The 17,907-nt window shown below is 37.1% G+C and overlaps 1 protein-coding gene across 2 annotated transcripts in view; it reads right to left on the bottom strand.

Moving 5' to 3' along the window:
- Positions 1–1,212: 1,212 nt before the first annotated feature.
- The window catches only part of LOC139696779 (uncharacterized), a 285,713-nt gene continuing 269,018 nt past the window's right edge, over positions 1,213–17,907 (bottom strand). For both annotated transcript variants that reach the window (XM_071595617.1, XM_071595618.1), the window contains 4 exons: positions 11,698–12,069; positions 8,498–8,758; positions 5,375–5,611; positions 1,213–3,318 (listed from right to left, as the gene is read on the bottom strand). In XM_071595617.1, the coding sequence (XP_071451718.1) occupies positions 3,091–3,318; positions 5,375–5,611; positions 8,498–8,758; positions 11,698–12,069 (1,098 nt within the window). In that variant the 3' untranslated portion in view covers positions 1,213–3,090. The remainder of the gene's footprint in view (positions 3,319–5,374; positions 5,612–8,497; positions 8,759–11,697; positions 12,070–17,907) is intronic.

The following is a 17,907-nucleotide window of genomic DNA, read 5'->3' on the forward strand; positions in this document are numbered from 1 at the left end:
ATTGAGAACGCCGCCAGTTGTGAAGTGAGGGCAGTGATTAAATTCCTCAATGCAAGAAACGTTCGCCCATGTGATATTCATCGCCAATTAAAGGAGGTGTATGGAGACAATGTAATGGACGAGTCGTCTGTTCGGCGGTGGTGTCGCAACTTCAACATGGGGAGGGGGAACACACACGACGATGAGCGTTCGGGGAGACCGTCTGTCATTACAGACCAACTGGTGAGCTCAGTTGACGAATTCGTGAGGAACGATCGGCGCGTCACAATTGATGACATCTGTGAGCATTTTCCCAATGTTTCTCGAACATTTGTTCATGAAATTGTTAAACACCATCTGCATTATGCAAAAATTTGTGCAAGATGGGTCCCTCGCGTATCTCAATGAGCTGGCGGCGAAGGACTATGCAGCAGGAATACAGAAACTTGTCACACGTTATGACAAATGCCTTAATTTGCTTGGAGATTATGTTGAGAAGTAGTTTAAAGTATCCTCTTTCAAATAAAATTTTTTATGTTTGTTAAAATTTACTTTTGTGTCTTTATTTCACGAACGGGTACTACTTTCCGGATGACCCTCGTAATTCCTCTCGTTTGGCGATAATTTTTATACAGAAATATTCCATTATTCCTCTCTGGAAGTAAGAAACCATTCCATTTTGCTAACTTTTCTCCGTCAAGGATTGCATTACTCGTTGTTCCCCAATAGACCCAATTAAAGTGTATGTGTTCACGTTTCATTTCTTGCAAAAGTTTTAAGTCCAGCATTGCGTTCTATGGATTTTATTTCACCAAAATCCAGTTATATGTCATTAAACAGAAGAAGTTGTTCCAGCCATATAAGCAAATATGGGTTAACCTGATAGTAATGGAAATGATTAAAAGTTTATCTCCAGACCTTAGACGGTGTTTTGAACATCCACGCTAATATCATATCCGCGATCCCCTCTGAAGTGAGCTAGAATACCAATCAGCGTTATGTAAAATTATGAGAAGTTGTAATCTAACAGGAATGTCAGATTACAACTATATTCAGATCATCTAATTTCTTTCCTTGTTCATATTCGTAGCACTTGGATGAATATTAACAAAATGGTAAACTTTTTTCCATTAATATGAGTTATTCACTTCCTTATATTTAGTGTTATTAGGGTTAATAACAATGGATAGTTTGGGGAAAACGTAATTTCATAAATAAAACATAAACTTGATATTAGACATTTATTTACTTCATACAACCATTTTTATTTCAAAAAATAAATCTTAAACAAAATCCCTAGAGATTCTCCACCTTTCATACTCGTTCCGACTTGTATTTATCCAGCAATTGATCTAACGATGAGACAACAGTACACAACGGTCGGTGGATGGGTCAAAATATTGTCATCATCATTTTTACGATGACCAAAACAAAGCGTGCAAATTATTGATAAATCGGCCGCAGAACACATTACTGCACACGGTTGTGTTTTTTCATTAATTTATAACACATATTTGCACATAAAACTGCAGCTACTGTTATATATATATCCACTGAAATTCACTATGAGTGCTCTTTACTTAAAGCACCTGAACATAACAGGGTCATCTCTTTTCTCCACTTATGTATAACTGTTGACATGGACATTGACATACACGGCATGATATTTACTTATCTCAAAGAAATTCCGCTGACGGTTGTATCATTTGTTTCTCACTGCATCGCACTTAACATTTTCCAGGTATCATTATTTTACGTGTATGATGCATACATTTATTGACCTGGAGAACAAGGCATGTTATTCATGTTGAAACTTGTGAAAAGGAAAAAAAATTGCATTCATGAGTGCGAAATTGTATTTCAAATAACTTTAAATTTTAAGTTCTGGTCTCTTTAGGTACCCTATAGGTAGGTTAAGATATCTACCTATACGAATGCATAGATTGAATCATGCATTTCCCTGCAAAAATGGACTAGATTTCCAAGAAATAGCTCGTCTTGAACTCGGTAAGGTTTATCAAAATAAAAGCGTTTTCGTTATTAAATTTTCTTTGGTAAAATATTGTCTCTTGAACACCCTATGATATTTTTAAAATGCTACAAACCTTGACATGCAATCGGATATCCAACGACATTACTGAAATCTATTTAGTCGTGAATTTCTATCGCTCTGAAAAAAAACTGGACATTTCCCCGAATAAGTCTTACTCATCAAGGTAGTTCTGTCTACCTTCACATGGGATAGGAATTCTACTGAGTGAATGTATATTGTAGTACCCGCACATCGACGTCTGATATGAAACTTTGGTGAGTTAAGTGAGAAAATGTGCAAACCCTGGAAATGATACCAACGTTATCTAACGCTTCACAAAAATAAAGCTCTCATTGATATGGAATAGTAGGGATATAAATGCACAACCTCATAATATTCCTTATTTCTTGCCTAAACAAAAATTAAAATATTTCCTTTTATTCGGCATCATAGTCTCGAAAATCGCATTTATTTTAATTTCCGCACGAAAACTACGCACCAAATCTTTCGCAATCAGGTCATCCTAAAAGATGTTTAGTTGCCGAAATTTGTCATAGTTGTTATTTTTTCAATTCATTTGATGCACTGGAAAATATAATCTCGTAAATATATATCCTCACTGTTATAATGGTTAAATAAAACTTAATCTTAGGAAAGTCGACATGTTTCCCCACGCGGTATCCTTGGATATGTAGTACCTTACAAGAGGTTTAATCGAACGCAATGATATTTCAACCTTGATATTATTTTCTGTGCGTCTCATTTACAACGGAATAACATGTTTCCATGGTTTGTTATTGATTGACGTCTGATTGTCAAGACTCTGCAGCATAAATGAAAACGTGACGTAAAAAAAAGGGATTCACCCGAATTTGCATGCACACGAAAAGAGCAGCTCATCACCACACCCGAGGGTATTTCCATTGTCTTTCGCCCGTGAATGTCAGCCGCCAGCGTGATTTTCTTGCTCGCGCGGCCATTTTATAACACCATGACGCGCCGAAATTCACCGTCGCCATCTTGTGCACCTCTGCACTTCCCATTATCTCCTCCTACATCCCGCAGAAAACAGCTGGCCATCACACCGTATCCGGCGTGGGGTCCCACGTAAGCAGCTGCAGGCTGGTGGACTTGGACACTTGCTTGGGATAGTGCTGGGCCCCACCAGGTCCCTTCCTGCGGCCCCTGCGGCCCCACGTGGTCCCTCCCTTTGAGCCCCTTCTCTTCCCGCTGCCCTTCCGCAAGGACCGCGTGTACAGCCGCAGGACGCCGCAGTCGCACGTCACGCAAAGCGCCACCACGATACCCTGGGGGTGGAGAGAGTGGGAGGATCTTGATGAATGGAGTTGATAAATGAGTCACTTTAATAATATTAACATAGATATTGTAATTAGAGGTGCGTCGATCTATGTATTTGAATTTGCACATTGTGGTTTAAAAATGCATAGAAGTTACCAGGACAAGACGTGAAATTATCTTCAAATATATTAGCGTTAACCCAGGAAAATATGTTATAATTCTATTCGTCTCCAAAGACTTCAATGTATACATATTTCAACTAAGTACAGCTCTCTGTAGAGTTATCAGCACTAACTTGCTTTTCCTGCTTCTGTGTCACATTAAAATAAAGCGATGCGTTTTTAGGAAGTCCAAGGGGATTGACGGCTCTAAACACAATTAATATTACGTTTTTCGAAGAGTTTCTGCGTCTATACATAACTGTGGACGAAACATGGATACCCTAGTACACTCAAGAGGCAAAGGAACTGTTGTACCAAGAGGTTTCTAAAGGCGATCTGGCTTCGAAAAAAGCGAAGACCTGGAATTAATGAGACAAAGTGATTTCCACGGTTTTTTGGGATGAACGCGAAATCATCTACGAGGATTACTTGGCAAAAGGAAAAAGGATAAATGCAGAGTATTATGCATTGTTATTGCACCAGTGTAGTGAAGAAATCAAGTAATAACGTTCTCATTTGAGGAAGAAAAATAAATTCTCTGCCAACAAGATTGACTAACAAATAAAAAAATGGTGTGCACACCTCCGCAGTGTGTTTGGTAAAAATTATGGAATTTAAGTTTCAAGTATCACAACATCCACCATTATTACGAAAATTGGCCCCTTTTTTACTTCAAAAGTGTAAAATGACTCGCCGGAAATCGATTCACGTCGTACGAGAAAGTTATCGCGTATATTTTAAGAACTTTGCGAAATAATACTTTTTAGACAGATTATGTTGAAAAATAATAAAAATTCACTCAAATAATTTGTTTTTCTATTTTTTCTTGGGACTTATTGAAAGACACACGCATCTTCCAAAGCAATATGGGCATTAAATGAGTGGGTTTTTGTAATTTTTGTTAGTGAGAAAGGATCTAATGATAAGTTTTCTGGAGCAATGGAGAGAAAGTGATTTCCCTTACGCGAATAATACCTCAGCGTGTGCCATTGAAGTAGCGCTAAATAGTGACTTAATGTATTAAGGAATTGCTCATTATCTCTCTTATTAGAATTAAGTGGGAAATATTTATACCTGTGCGAATTCCCTCAATTATCAGCCAGACTTTATAATTAGTAGTCTCTTTTACCCAAATTGCATATACACCCTAGCAGACGAAAGTTTTCCGCAGCGCCAGTCTTTGGTATGCGGAATACTGGGTACTTCGCTCTGTTTTCATCAGCTAACGGTATGTGTCCACAATGATTTACTTGACAAAGCAGAATAATAGCGTAACCGTCAGCACAAAATAAAGGTTAAAATGAAATGGATTCACAATGTGACTTTTGAAGTGATTTTTAAGAATGAGAAGACAGAGAAGCCTATAGGGAACCCTTGAGAGAAGAATAAGGAAAGTAAATGCACGCATTCTGAGGGAGGATATTTTGCTGCTTGTCATTAGTAAAGGGTTTTAGATTATTTTCTTTGGGAGGCGACCGACAGCTAAGGTCATTTGCGCCATTAAGGATGGATGGGAGAGAAAGGGTGTACATAAAACCGGCGTCGGCATTAGGCTACTCTTGTAAGACTCCGAGGAGTCCGCAGTTTAACGTCCCATCCGACGGACGTCGTACTCACTCAAAGTGCTCTCCGCAAAGCACCTCAAGTAGGGATCGGGATACCACTGAAAAATATTTGTTGTCTCCAGGATTTGAACCCGGGCCCTCTCGGTGGGGACCCTGTACGTTAGCCACCGCACCATTCCGATCCCCTCATTATTTCCAATGGTCCTAAAAAATTAGTAAAGGGCCATGAAAGGCTTGCAGAAGAAGGCTAAGGATTAATTAGATGAAGCAGGTAGTGAAAACTCTAATCGCGTTGATCTACGCGTATGAAGGAATGTAGATGTATGCAACAGTTATACCTGCAGGGCGTTGGCCACGTCGAAGGCGAGCCAGATGGCGCTGCTGCCGCCGGCCAGGGTTGCCGCTTCGTCCTTTGACTCCTCCTTGTGGGGAGCGCTGGTCGTGGCGGGGGTGTGGTGGGGTGAAGCAGAGGAAGAGTTATGGGTAGAGTGCTGGCCGTAGGTGGACAGTCGGGCTGCGGCCCCCAAAGCCGTGACCCCTCCGATTAGGAGGGAAACCCTGGCAAAAAGGCAGACCTGTAAAGGAGATCGAATAAGCGACAGGGTTTTGGATAGAAGTCAGAATTTTGGGTATAGTTGAGATGATGGGACCCTATTTTCCGTTTATATTAATACAAAATCTGGTGATTCATACCGCTACCTTGTATACAATTCGAACCGATTGTCCCTACACACATCCGCAAAATAAGTTCAATGTTGATTTATAACCGCGGCAAAAGTTTTTCTTAAGATTTTCATTTTTTTAATACGGTTTTTTATAAGTAGTCCTAATCATAATGAGAAATACTCTTTTCTGCTTAGTTAAATCTCTCTCAACTCTGTTGTTATGTTCACATACGTAAATAAGCGGATGCTTAACTCTTCAGTTGAATTCTTAATATTATTTTTTTTCTCTTTGAGACGGACCTATGACCTTTTTCTGAATTAAACCACCATTGCTGAAAACTCAGAACCAAAGAAATGAAAAGTTATTTGTCATCTCTGTGCTAGTCCCATTGAGTCACTTCGTATTAAAACGTCTGTTTTATCAGCTTTGCCCGTATAAACACGTCACTGTAGGGCGAACACTTGCGCAGGATCAGTGAAATATCAGCTTCCGTTTGTGGAGAAAAAAAAAGCTTTACAAGGCCAATAGTCCGTCTTAACAATCAAATAATATCACAACAGAACGAGAACTAGAGCAATAGACGCTTCTCGTAACGGAAATGAAGTGAGAGTCTGTCGAAAATAGACGCACGAAGTCCAAAACATTCCGAAAATCGAGTCTGAATATGCCCGCCACCTCACCATTAAGTTTTACTTCATTTTTCCTTCGTACCCAAAGTATCGCATGCATGTTTGGATTATTAAAATTTTCACCAAATAAATGAAATTGTCCTTGGACCGTATACATTTGTTTAGCTAAGCAATTTTAACGACACAACAAGTAAATTTAAAAAGAAGCGTAATCCTAAAAAGAAATGAAAAAATGACAATTTATTTTTTCATTGTGATTCATAACTAAAATGGCTAATTTTCATTTAAGTAATAACTAAATTTTTTCAGCATTAATGGCATGGAAATGATTTGAAAATTTTCCGACGTGTAACCCGACCTTTTATTTCTTCCTACTAAAGTTATCGCCTAGATCCCTCAGTGATCATGTCGTTTTCCCCTCTCTTTCAGTCGGCACTAATATCCTGGTTGTTGATGGTGAAGAGGCGGTAACATGTGTCATACAGAATTGTCTACTGCCCTCCATTCTAAGGCATAGGTAAGGCTGATTAGGTTTCTTTCACTCTGTTACAGCATTTTTCGCAAAATTAGTAGATGTTAGACACTTTGTATGTTACCAAATTGTCCAATTGATACCTATTTTAATCCACGTTAGTTTTTGTCCTGGTCTATTTAGAGGAATGGTGTTAAAGACATCTGAATTCCGCTTTAGGTTACCGTGAAGATTTACTTCAGCCAACCTGACACACCTAAGAATTTTTTACAAATAACATTTAGTCAAGAACCCCTTATTTTAGAAGACTCCATTATGTCATACAAAATGGACATTACTACCATAACATACCAATCCATTCAGTTAAGTCTGTTTTACGAGAAATACTCTGTCGTATAAAAGAAAGAGCACCTTTTAATCGAAAAAATATCTAAAATTGCATATTCATAAGCAAAGCACTTTAGTCCCCTATTTAATATATATGCATTAAGTAATGTAAACAAATATTGTGAGAGTAGAATTATTTTTACAGACAGCCACTGAGGCGCTTTTAAAACAATACACTGAAGAAGGCCATTATTTGCTTGGTGAGAAGGACACTCAGAATTAGTCACGAGTTGAACTGTTACATATGTTTAAAAAAATATAGTCTAATGTGTATTGTTAAAGAATTTAGCCCTGAAAATGCTCAATTGCGCAAAAAACTGAATACTTTAAGAAAATTCAAAATGTGTGAATATTATTATAGATAATCTACCAGTTAAGGTAGGTTTTGGGTGGACACAAGCAACGGGACGGTATAGCGGCAAATCCCATGTCTCTCCTAACAAGCGAAGTGAACATCGTATTCTGCAATAAGTCCCTCTTCAGCTCCGCATGCTTCCTTTCTCCCTCATCCCGTCCAGTATCCATATTCTATTTCCTCCCTTCCTTGTTTGTCTAACATTTTCCCCTCTATTGGAGTTTTCAATATCCTATTGCCAATCAAAATGTACAGCATCCGAATTTACAGCTTCCTTTGGATTTCTCCCAGCAATCCCCTCTCCTTCCCAACCATACCTAGCACTTTCTCATTCGTTTTCCTTTCTGTCCCTTTCACTTTCTACATGCTTCTCTGTACCCACATTTCAATAGCCTCCAATCTACGTGCATCTTCCCGCTTCAACGACCATATTTCCGCGCCGCACGGAACTTCGCTTTATTTCAAAGTTTTGACGTACCCTTTTCTTAAAGTACTTACTCCACGTTCTAGTCGTCAATTTCATCCTCCTTGTGAAATGGCATCACAGTCTTCAACATGTCATGGCCAATCAAAATTCTCCGCATCCATCTTTCCTGCCCCCTTTGAATTTCTCCCAACAATCCCCTCTTCTTCCCCACCTTAGCTAGCAACTCCCCCGTTTGGCAGCTAATGTCCATCCAAAACATAACTTAACCGATAGATTACCTGTAGTTACCTATAATAAAAATAAAAAATTCCCATTTATACGAATTACGAAATCCATAAACCACCATGTATATGCCACCAGAATTCAATTAGGACGGACAGAAAATTGTTAAGATTATGACCACTCCCTATTTATTTTTCCTGTTATCATTCTTGCGTTCGACGTCAAGAAATTTCTGAACAATTTTCAAGTCCATCCTAAATAAGCCCCTTGGTTTCATATTAGTTCTTTCGGTTGTTTTCCTACCTGTAGTCTCCTCCTGGCCTTCATCTTCTCGCTCGCCTTTCTGTCCACCAATAGAGCAGAGGTGTAGCGCACCAAGATGGCGCTCTTCACGAGCAGAACGGCGTCGGCCACGAGGAGGGCGACCGCCGGGGCGAGGAAGCCCAGGCCGAATGACCACGCACCCTCAGGGAACCAGCAGTCGCCCTCGGCGGCCGCGACGTCGTTCGACAGGAATGAGGAACCCAAGATGGATGTCGCGTTGTGATGAGGCAAGTGGTCCAGCTGAAATATTTAGATAGGGGAATTGGAAAACTATGAATGAAAACGTTTTATGAACAAATATGTAACTTAGGTACTGCATATTAATAACGAAAGTGGCTTAATACTTTTGTTTTGTATTTCCATCCACATATTCTCGGGTTATAGATGCAGAAAGTTTTCAGTATTTCTCTGGCACCGTCCTGCTTTTCTCTATGAGCGATTGTCAACATTTGGGTCTTATGGTAAAAACCGAAAGTTGACGATCATAAAGAGTATCATATGGCGTTCTTCTAGCGCATTTACACCTTAACGTTAATAATTATAAGTGAAAATACTTTTGCCACTCCGACCCCACAAATTTACCGAAATGCAAACACTGAGGAGTTACTGTTTGATGTCATGTAAATGTAAAATAGTTAGCAGTGTATTGCGTTAAGGTGGATAATTGCGATGACTTTTATAAAATGAACAACCTTCACTTCCGCAGGTTTGTCGTATAAAATATTGATCACGTTGAAAGTGTTTTATAATCTATATAAATTATATTGCAAACGGGTTATATACTGTAAACTTCTGGCAATAGAGAGCAACCACTTGAATCAATTTTTTTAAGTTCTCGGGGGAGGGGGATTCTTTAGATTAATTCATTTGAATAAAGGGCGAAAAATTATCAATATCGGTATGCATGTGATCGTTGGTTTTATCGGTTTTTATCGATATTTGGATTTTATATTTGGATCATATATATTCGGTCGTTTATTTATATGCTACCAAGATAACCTTGAGCCGTTTCATCAAACATTTCCATTTATGTAATTAAAAAGTTAATATTTAGCAACAATTATATCCATACTAAAATGCATATAGATGGGGTACTCTTATTGAATATCACGTAAAATATGTCAGCAGTTTTACTCTAAAAGTTATGGTAGCTTATTTAACTGATTAAATTAACCGCTATTAATGAACAACTTGGAGAACATGCAGTCGGTAAAAAAAAATAAATTCAAAAAAGAGCAGGCATTTTTGGGAGCGTAATGCAAGATTGAAATATGTTCAGCAATAATTTGAAATGATAGTTTCGTTAAAAAAACCAAAGTTTTTTGAAAATGTTAACGGTCCATTCAATACCTGTTGCCAACAGTAACAATAAAGCCTAGAGGGGTTTTAATAAGTCGGCTGAGCTACCGCTAAATTTTAACGTAAACTTTTACTTCCAATGGTATCAAACATTCTTCAAAATAAATATTTATGTGAATCCGGGTGATGCCACTTGATTTAAAATAATTGCCCATATAATTAATTCTATAATCTCTAAAATAATAAAATGACAAAACATTTATCTCAATTAGCTTTGGAGAAAGTATTTAATGAAAATAAACGGCGGTGTAAAACTGCGCCCGGGATACAGCCTTCTTTATTTTCTCATATAAATCTATTCATTTCTTGCACAAATATCAACAAGAATTATTAAATTAAAGTTGTTTATAAAAGTGCATACCTTTCTTAGAGACATGCGTAAACAAATGATGAAAATATTTGAAGTCTGCATGCACGGTAATTTTTCCTGAAATCATGTTCATTGTTTGCAATTATTTACCTTGCATGGCACTAATGGAGGGTATGTATTCACTAATTTCTTGCAAAATTTCCGAAATCAACGATACCACTAATATTATTAACCCATTTTTACAATAATAAACAAGCAAAATAATCGCATTTTCATACTATTCAGCCTCCACCTCAAGATTAATCAAGTAGTTTAAAGTATTTCAACATTAGTGGATGCTCATATTTTTGAATCCGCAGCCAAAGGCGAGGTATTGAGGACCGGTAAGGTATTGCGTATCATTTTAAGGGTAGCAAGTGCATTTAATTGCATTACCAGCCTGATGACTGGGAAATTGCTGCAAATTAAGGGGCAAGTTTTAGGATTATGAAGCTAGAATCTAGAGGAAGTGTGCCTGTTTCTATTCTGTTGAATTTAAGTTTATAACTATGTATATCGAAAGGAATACACATGAGCACATGGCTAATATATATGAGCTAGTCCACTCGGATGGAAGGGAGGAAACTAGCCTACCTCCTGTATTCCCCTATTCGCTTTAATCCTTCCCCTTTCGTATTAATTTCGTATATCTCGCCTATGGTTGCCCTAAGGGTGAGATAGACTCGACTGCAAGTTGACATTTGAGTGTCCATCTGGTTAATGCGAACGGATTCGATTACAACCTCTTGCCCCATTCGTAGCACCAGTTTTCGCTCCTTGTGAATCTATTTTGTAGGATCACAGTTAGAAGGGGTTTTAGGTGAAAGTGACCACAATATCTCTGGATATCACTTACCTGTCTCTCCCAGAGGCATTTAGCCTTCCCGTCACGAGGGCACATTTCCCTCCACTATCTTCCTTCCTGCTCATCTAGACGCGCCACAAGCTGACAGATGAGCATTTACTCGGGTAAGAAATAGCTATAAGCGCGTGTGCTCAAAGACAACGACCGTCCGGAAATATAGTATGTAGTCTTATTTTTTTACCCTAACGTGCGGTGAATCGTTTAGTTATTCTTATGGAAAGTATATTTTATTCACGTTAAGATGGCCAATGATTATATGTAAGAAGGAAATAACAGTAGGAAAGGGAGTAAAGTTTGAAAGGTTCAATTAAGACGCTGTACACAAAAGCTGATTGCTGGTTTGGGCGAGTTCAAGTTTATAATTCAAACAGTTTAGGGTAAGGCAATATTAAACAATTGTTACCTTATGCAAGCAAGCTCGCCCCTTGCAAAGAAATAAGGAGACCTTCTTCCTATACTCATCTCTGTCATGTATACTAACGTACATCTCAACCGAATTTCGATTCCCTCCGGCACTGAGTACGTTAAACTTCCCATAATGAACAACAAGGTTAAGACCTAGATGTCGGTCAGGTAATCGACTATAGTTTACCGAGAGAAACTCACCTTCGTGCCGAGGATCAGGGCCTCGTGGTTGTGTATCCTGTCGAGGTGCGTGTGGGGGTACATGGGCCTCCTGAGTCGGGGCCTCCGGTGGGGGTGGTGGGGCCACGCGACACCCTGCGAAGCGTCGTGGGCCGCCTGCATGATGGAGGAAGCGGCGAGGCAGAGCAGCGGCGCCCCCCACCCGAAGAGGCTGTAGCGCAGAAATGAGGCGGAGAGGCCCCTGCGGCCCTCGTGACCCACCGGGGACGAGCGCACCACGACCCCGTCTCGGAACGAGGCGTGCATGTGGTGCGCGGAGGCCGTGAGCCAGCAGAGCACAGTGAGGCGCACGTACTGCAGCGACAGCGAAAGCGCCGAGCAAAGGTCGGGGTCCTGTTCGAGGAGGAATAGAACGGAGGAGGGGATTTAATACGGGAGAATCAAGCAAGAATGAAGGCGATCAAGAAACACTTCTTTTGATACCGGGTTAATATACAGGGTGCGGCCAATTAACTTCTTTTTTATGAATAAAAACCCCTTTAAAAAAGGTGCTTTGATTTATAAAAGCAAGGAAGGTGGTGATTTAACTAATACTACTAGAGATAAAAATCTCTTAGATTTTCGTAAGTATTACATTTAAAAAAATCAAATAAATTACGCTGAATGTTCAATTAGGCAACTATCTTCGTCTTGCTGGCTGATATTCTGTGAATTATTGATCCAAGTTCAAAGTGTAATCGCCCATATAATGATTTTAGTACACAATGACAATAGAAGAACAATTGCGAATCAAACAGAGGAGGCATAAACATATAATCAATGTTAATTTTCTTCCTTTTACAAAAAAAGTAATATTTTAAAAGCGTAGGCAATATGTGGGTATTATGGACATGGTAGTGATTTGGTTAAAAAATAAATTGATGGCGCTACCTGTATTCTTTAGTTATCAGCCATTGGTTTTTTTTGGAGCAAAATAGTCCGTTGATTTCCCCTTATCTTTCAAAGAATATTTTGAAAACTAATTTTCACTCCTCTGTCGTGAAATTGAGTTGTCTTCTCTTTATATTTCAAAAATCAATTTTAATTCACTTCGATTTTAATCTGTAACGCGCTCACTGGTCATCCAAGATTGCTTCTTACCGCCACTATACTTAGATGTGTGTGTCATTATGAATTCCTGCATTGCATTTATCCATTGGCTATCCTAAACAATTCCAAAAAGAGTAAGTGTTCTTAGGCATGCCCACAATATTACCTCATTAAGGTAGAGATTAAAATTTTGGATGAATTTCTTAAAAGCAATATCCCAGAAAATTACATTCAGATTTCAATTTTCGGCATATTTCACGAAAGTATGCTTTCAGTGATTAGTGTTAGTGCCATGGCAGCATGCGGATGTAACTTATTTGTTTATAAATTTAACAATATTTCTTTGTTGGCTTAAACTATTTAAAGCTAAGGGTCAACTGAAAGTGATGCATCTCTGTAAACCTTTGCGGGTGACTTTCATTAGTAACTCTTCATGAATAATGAAATATTTTGATCTCCTAGTGGAATGACTATCAGTTATAGAGTTATATATAATGTTAAGGATTCATGGTGGCATAATTCGATTCTATTCAAACCATGGAATATTGATAGAGAATAAGCTTTTCAATCCTCAGCGGTGGTAGTAACTCATTGCGGTGTTCGTAGCTGTATGTTCTCAAATAATACGAAGACATAAAACTAAGATAGAAAATAAGGTGTGAAGAAATCACGAACATTTTCAACGCCAGACTAAGGCCCAGCTTCACCTACAATAAGATATAGTGATAATTCCCCGAATACACCAATTTCTAGTTCTTCGACCGATTAATAAAAATGGAGTAACGAAACTGTTATTATATTATGAAACTAGCGTCTAGAAATGTGTTCTCCGTTCTTAAAATAATTATTTTAGATCATTTTAACGTTTGATAATTATTAAAAATTTATGAACGCTTACTGATGAATCTTCTGATGCATTCGTTACTCATCAAGTTACTTGAGGCAAAGGGAAGGTTATAGAAACTGGACCTAAGTCTAGTATAGTATCAAATAGATTTTTTAATCGAATTGCGTAACTTAAAAGCAGAAATATTTATTAGTTAATCAAACGTTAGAAATTAATTCTTGAGTTTTTCTGTCTTCATTCTCTTTATTACAAAAATAATGCGTAGTGTTTTGAATGCCACGCGCAAATTTGACATTATGCGCAGTAAATTGTATTAAATTTCAATATGTTTTTTGCAATTTTATCAAAAGCTCGAATTTTTGACGTGAATTCAAGGTTTCAGGATTTAACAAAATACCTTTGGTGTAATTAAAACAAACTTCAGCATGAATCACTGGTAATATTATAAAATTGTGCCTTGAATATTGATGCAAACTAGAATAACTTCAATAGCCCCTTAGAAGTGCTTGACTTCATTATCTCCAACCCTAAGAGGATTAGGCAGAAAAAGGTGAAAGTTATTTCGAAAACAATGACTTTAAATTCACAAGAGAATTACTTTAAAAAATTTAGAGCGAAAGACAAAAGAATTCTTTGACGGAGACTTTGTTACTTTACTAAAACAGAGGCCTCAGGGAAGCCGTTTTAACGTTGAGAAATATCATAGTCTAAAAGTTCGACCAACTTTTACCGACTTCCAAGATATGGAGGACACATTTGAAAATTAAATGGAGTTTATAGCTGATTACTACTGAAGAGTGGAGGCGCCAACTCAAAAGAAGAAGAGTATTTATCATAGCGTAAGGGAGCAGATGAATAACGGTCTGAGTCTAAGGAGAAATGAGACGCTTAAGCACGGCAATCAGTAAATCATAATGGTAAAACCAGCATAAGTTGTTACTGAATAAGAATTATACATGACTATGGGTTGGACTGTTAGTTATTTCCGAAGGAAAAGTAACTGCATACATCATTATCATGAAACACATGCCTACTGAACGACGAACTTCTTGTTTTAAATGCCTTCACCTGTCAACACATTTACATGGATTAAATGCCGAGCATATATTTAAAGTTACGCATAATAATCCCTTATCACACCACTTTCGCGAAAATAATTTAAGCGCCAATTATTGTGTTCACGTAATATTTTTTTATGAAAATGTAAGTAATGAATTTCTCAAGAAATGTAGGATAGAATTTAGCAATAAAATTGAATTTGATACATTAGGTTATGTGAAACAAGATGAATTATTTGTCATTGGGCTCTTCAGAAGAGCATTCCTTAGCAGTGCTGAAACATAAGGAATAAAAAGAAAATTTTGAACCGTTAAAAGAAGCTATAAGATGTTATGAAACATAGTAAAAGGGATATAAGATGAGATTAAAAGGTATAACATTCATTCAGAGATTAGTATTTTTCGGTTACTATATATCTTACATAAGTAAATATAATGAGCGAAATTTGAAGGACTCAAAGATAAAGAGATACAGACAAACAATAAATATCGTTTGGAAAAAGCATAGATGAATGCATCGGATGATGTAAAACGTAAATAGAAAAATACTCTCCAGGAGATAGGAGGTGAAAATGAATGTAGAAGGCAGTGATAATTGAATGAATGTACCTTAATTAGAGGAGAGGAAGAAAAATAGTAGATATTTTTTGTATGAACGGGATGTAATGAATAAAGACTGTGCCATGAAAAAGGAATTGTTTTGTATATCTTCGGCATTGTTTTAATGATTTCCAAAAGGATGTTATATTTAACATCCAATTGGTTGGATAACTATGCTGTAACCGTTAGGCGGAGAAATTCTTAATACCAGAAATTTATAATTGAAACATTTGAATACTTATTATTCCTAAATTATACAGAATGAATTACGAATTTTTTTAAAAAATACCGTGATCATAAATTGTTACATTCTAAGGCCCGTTAATGAATCATTAAAAATATAAATATGAAAATTTCTATTTCAAAGACGAACAGTTATGGTTTATAATTTTTAGAGTAAATGACTGAAATCGAGTATGCAGCATCCAGAGAACAATTAGTGCATAAAATAAATTAATATACAGTGACCTCCGAAGAGGCTATTGAATAAAGTAGTGTCACATACTCTTGGGTCTATGCATGAATGAGTATTAGTATATCCGGGCCTTCAAATCCCGAGCTATACCCGGTAACAACTCTTTTTTATCACCCCAGTGATATAATTTCGCGTCCGTAGTTAAAAATTAGCCAGGAAAGACTAGGCGAGCCTACCTCCTCCCATAATATAGCCAAGACGGATGAACTGCTCTCCTCCTTCGGAGAACTCTTTAAAGGAAGGAAGAGAAAATTCATTGAAGTACTCGAAGGCTACCATAACGAGTCCTTTTATCGAGCGTCATTCTATTAAAGGCACTTAAGAGAGTTTGAATTGAATTTGCGGAAACTCAAAGAGTAACTTTATTCTGTGTGCCCTCCTTCTGATTACATTTTAACTGAAAAGTTTTGATTGTCCGAGGAAAATTTCTATTTCAAAGACGAACAGTTATGGCTTATAATTTTTAAAGTAAATGACTGAAATTGTATTAAACAGCCAAGGTGGTTCACACTGGTATGCTTTGAGGAACTTAATTCATTCACAACTTTTTTGACTATTCCATTCACTGTCTCATTATTGACGCCGTCGATGGCGTAATCAAATCACGTGTCTTAAAATAAAATATTAATTGTATCTTACAGAAGCTATTTTATACAATTAAATTGTTTGAGAATTTAATTTTGACCAATTAATTATTTATATGAAATAAAAATAAAATGTCTATTAATGATGGTATCATATACGATATTTGGGCTACTTCTGCGCTTTCGTTTTGGTGTGTTCTTAAAAGTGCTTTAAATGATTCTGTCGTCAATTGACTTTCTTAACATTATACCTAAAAGAGTTATGGTTTCTTCTCTACCGAGACTCATCGTTGACGAAACAACCAAAGTACCATTTTCCCCATCAAAAACGGGTTTTCATTTTGAATTATCATTTTTTGTGGTGCCTAAAATATCAGGGACCAAAATATAAAGAATCTAGGTATGAACTTTGTATGAAAAATGAACTTACTCTTCATCAATTGTTATTGTTTGCGATTCTATCAAATATTAAAATTTTTGCAATTTTAATGGGCTACGGTAATACTTCAGAATTTCGGAAGACCTTCATTGGCCTTAAAGCTTTTGCTCGATCGGACTCTAGACCACTTTCATTATACTGAATTCTATATATTGGTACATTACTTTTTTTCCTAAGACCACTGTTAAAATTAATCCTGGGGACTTATGGTAACAGGGGTAAGTATTTGCGAAATGCTTTAATTATTTTCTACCCCATTACTCGTACAAATGGAGGGATGAAAATATTTCATTCTCAGTGAAATTGATTTTACAATTCCTTCTTGAAAGAAAATATATCTTACGCAACTATTCGTTAATTTGTTTCTCTACTCTTCTGAGGGTTTCAAGTTCAAATCCCGAATCCCATTTTTTTCCGGACCACCATGTCTAAAAATTCATCCAATAGATTTACGTATTATTATTTATGTTTCGAATGCGACGTTGTGGGACACCACAAACAGCATGGGGAAGGGAAATCTAACTTCAGGTTGATTATTATGGCTATATTTCCAGTCTGAATATTTCGTTTTGGAGTTTTTGGGGGTGCTAATTATTTGTATTTTGGTTTGAATATTTTTTCGCTTTGACTCTTTTGTGATGTATAGTGTACATATAGAGCTGCTGTGATCACAATATCTATTGGGATTAATAAGCCTATTGCTATGTCCACAACTGTACTTTGGGATTTTTAAGTCCAAGTAATTCTTGGTTTTTTGTAGAATTTTTTGTTTATTTACGTGAACCAATAATACGCAGACTTGATGCTTCAGTAAGTGTCATAAATATGAACTCTCTAATCCAATCTAATATGCTCGTACATCCTACGGTATTCATCCTAGCCTTCGCAATAATAACGCCACAATATTTTTCTTTCATTAATACTTCCAAATTGGTTTTCAAAAATACTTGATCATACAAAAAAATATTATATTGCGTTTTCGCTAGGCCTGACGATCCACATTAAAAAGCCTAAATTCTTGGTTACAGAACAGAAAACTGAAAGGTATTGATTCAACTTTGATCAAATTTGTGTATGGCCTGTAACTATTTAACTAAGCGTGGAAGTAAAATTTAGTAAAACTTTTAGTCTAGAAAACA

Source organism: Hetaerina americana, unplaced genomic scaffold, assembly GCF_022747635.1.
Source record: "Hetaerina americana unplaced genomic scaffold, ioHetAmer1.1.p SCAF_7, whole genome shotgun sequence".
In the NCBI taxonomy this organism is placed as follows: Eukaryota; Metazoa; Arthropoda; class Insecta; order Odonata; family Calopterygidae; genus Hetaerina; species Hetaerina americana.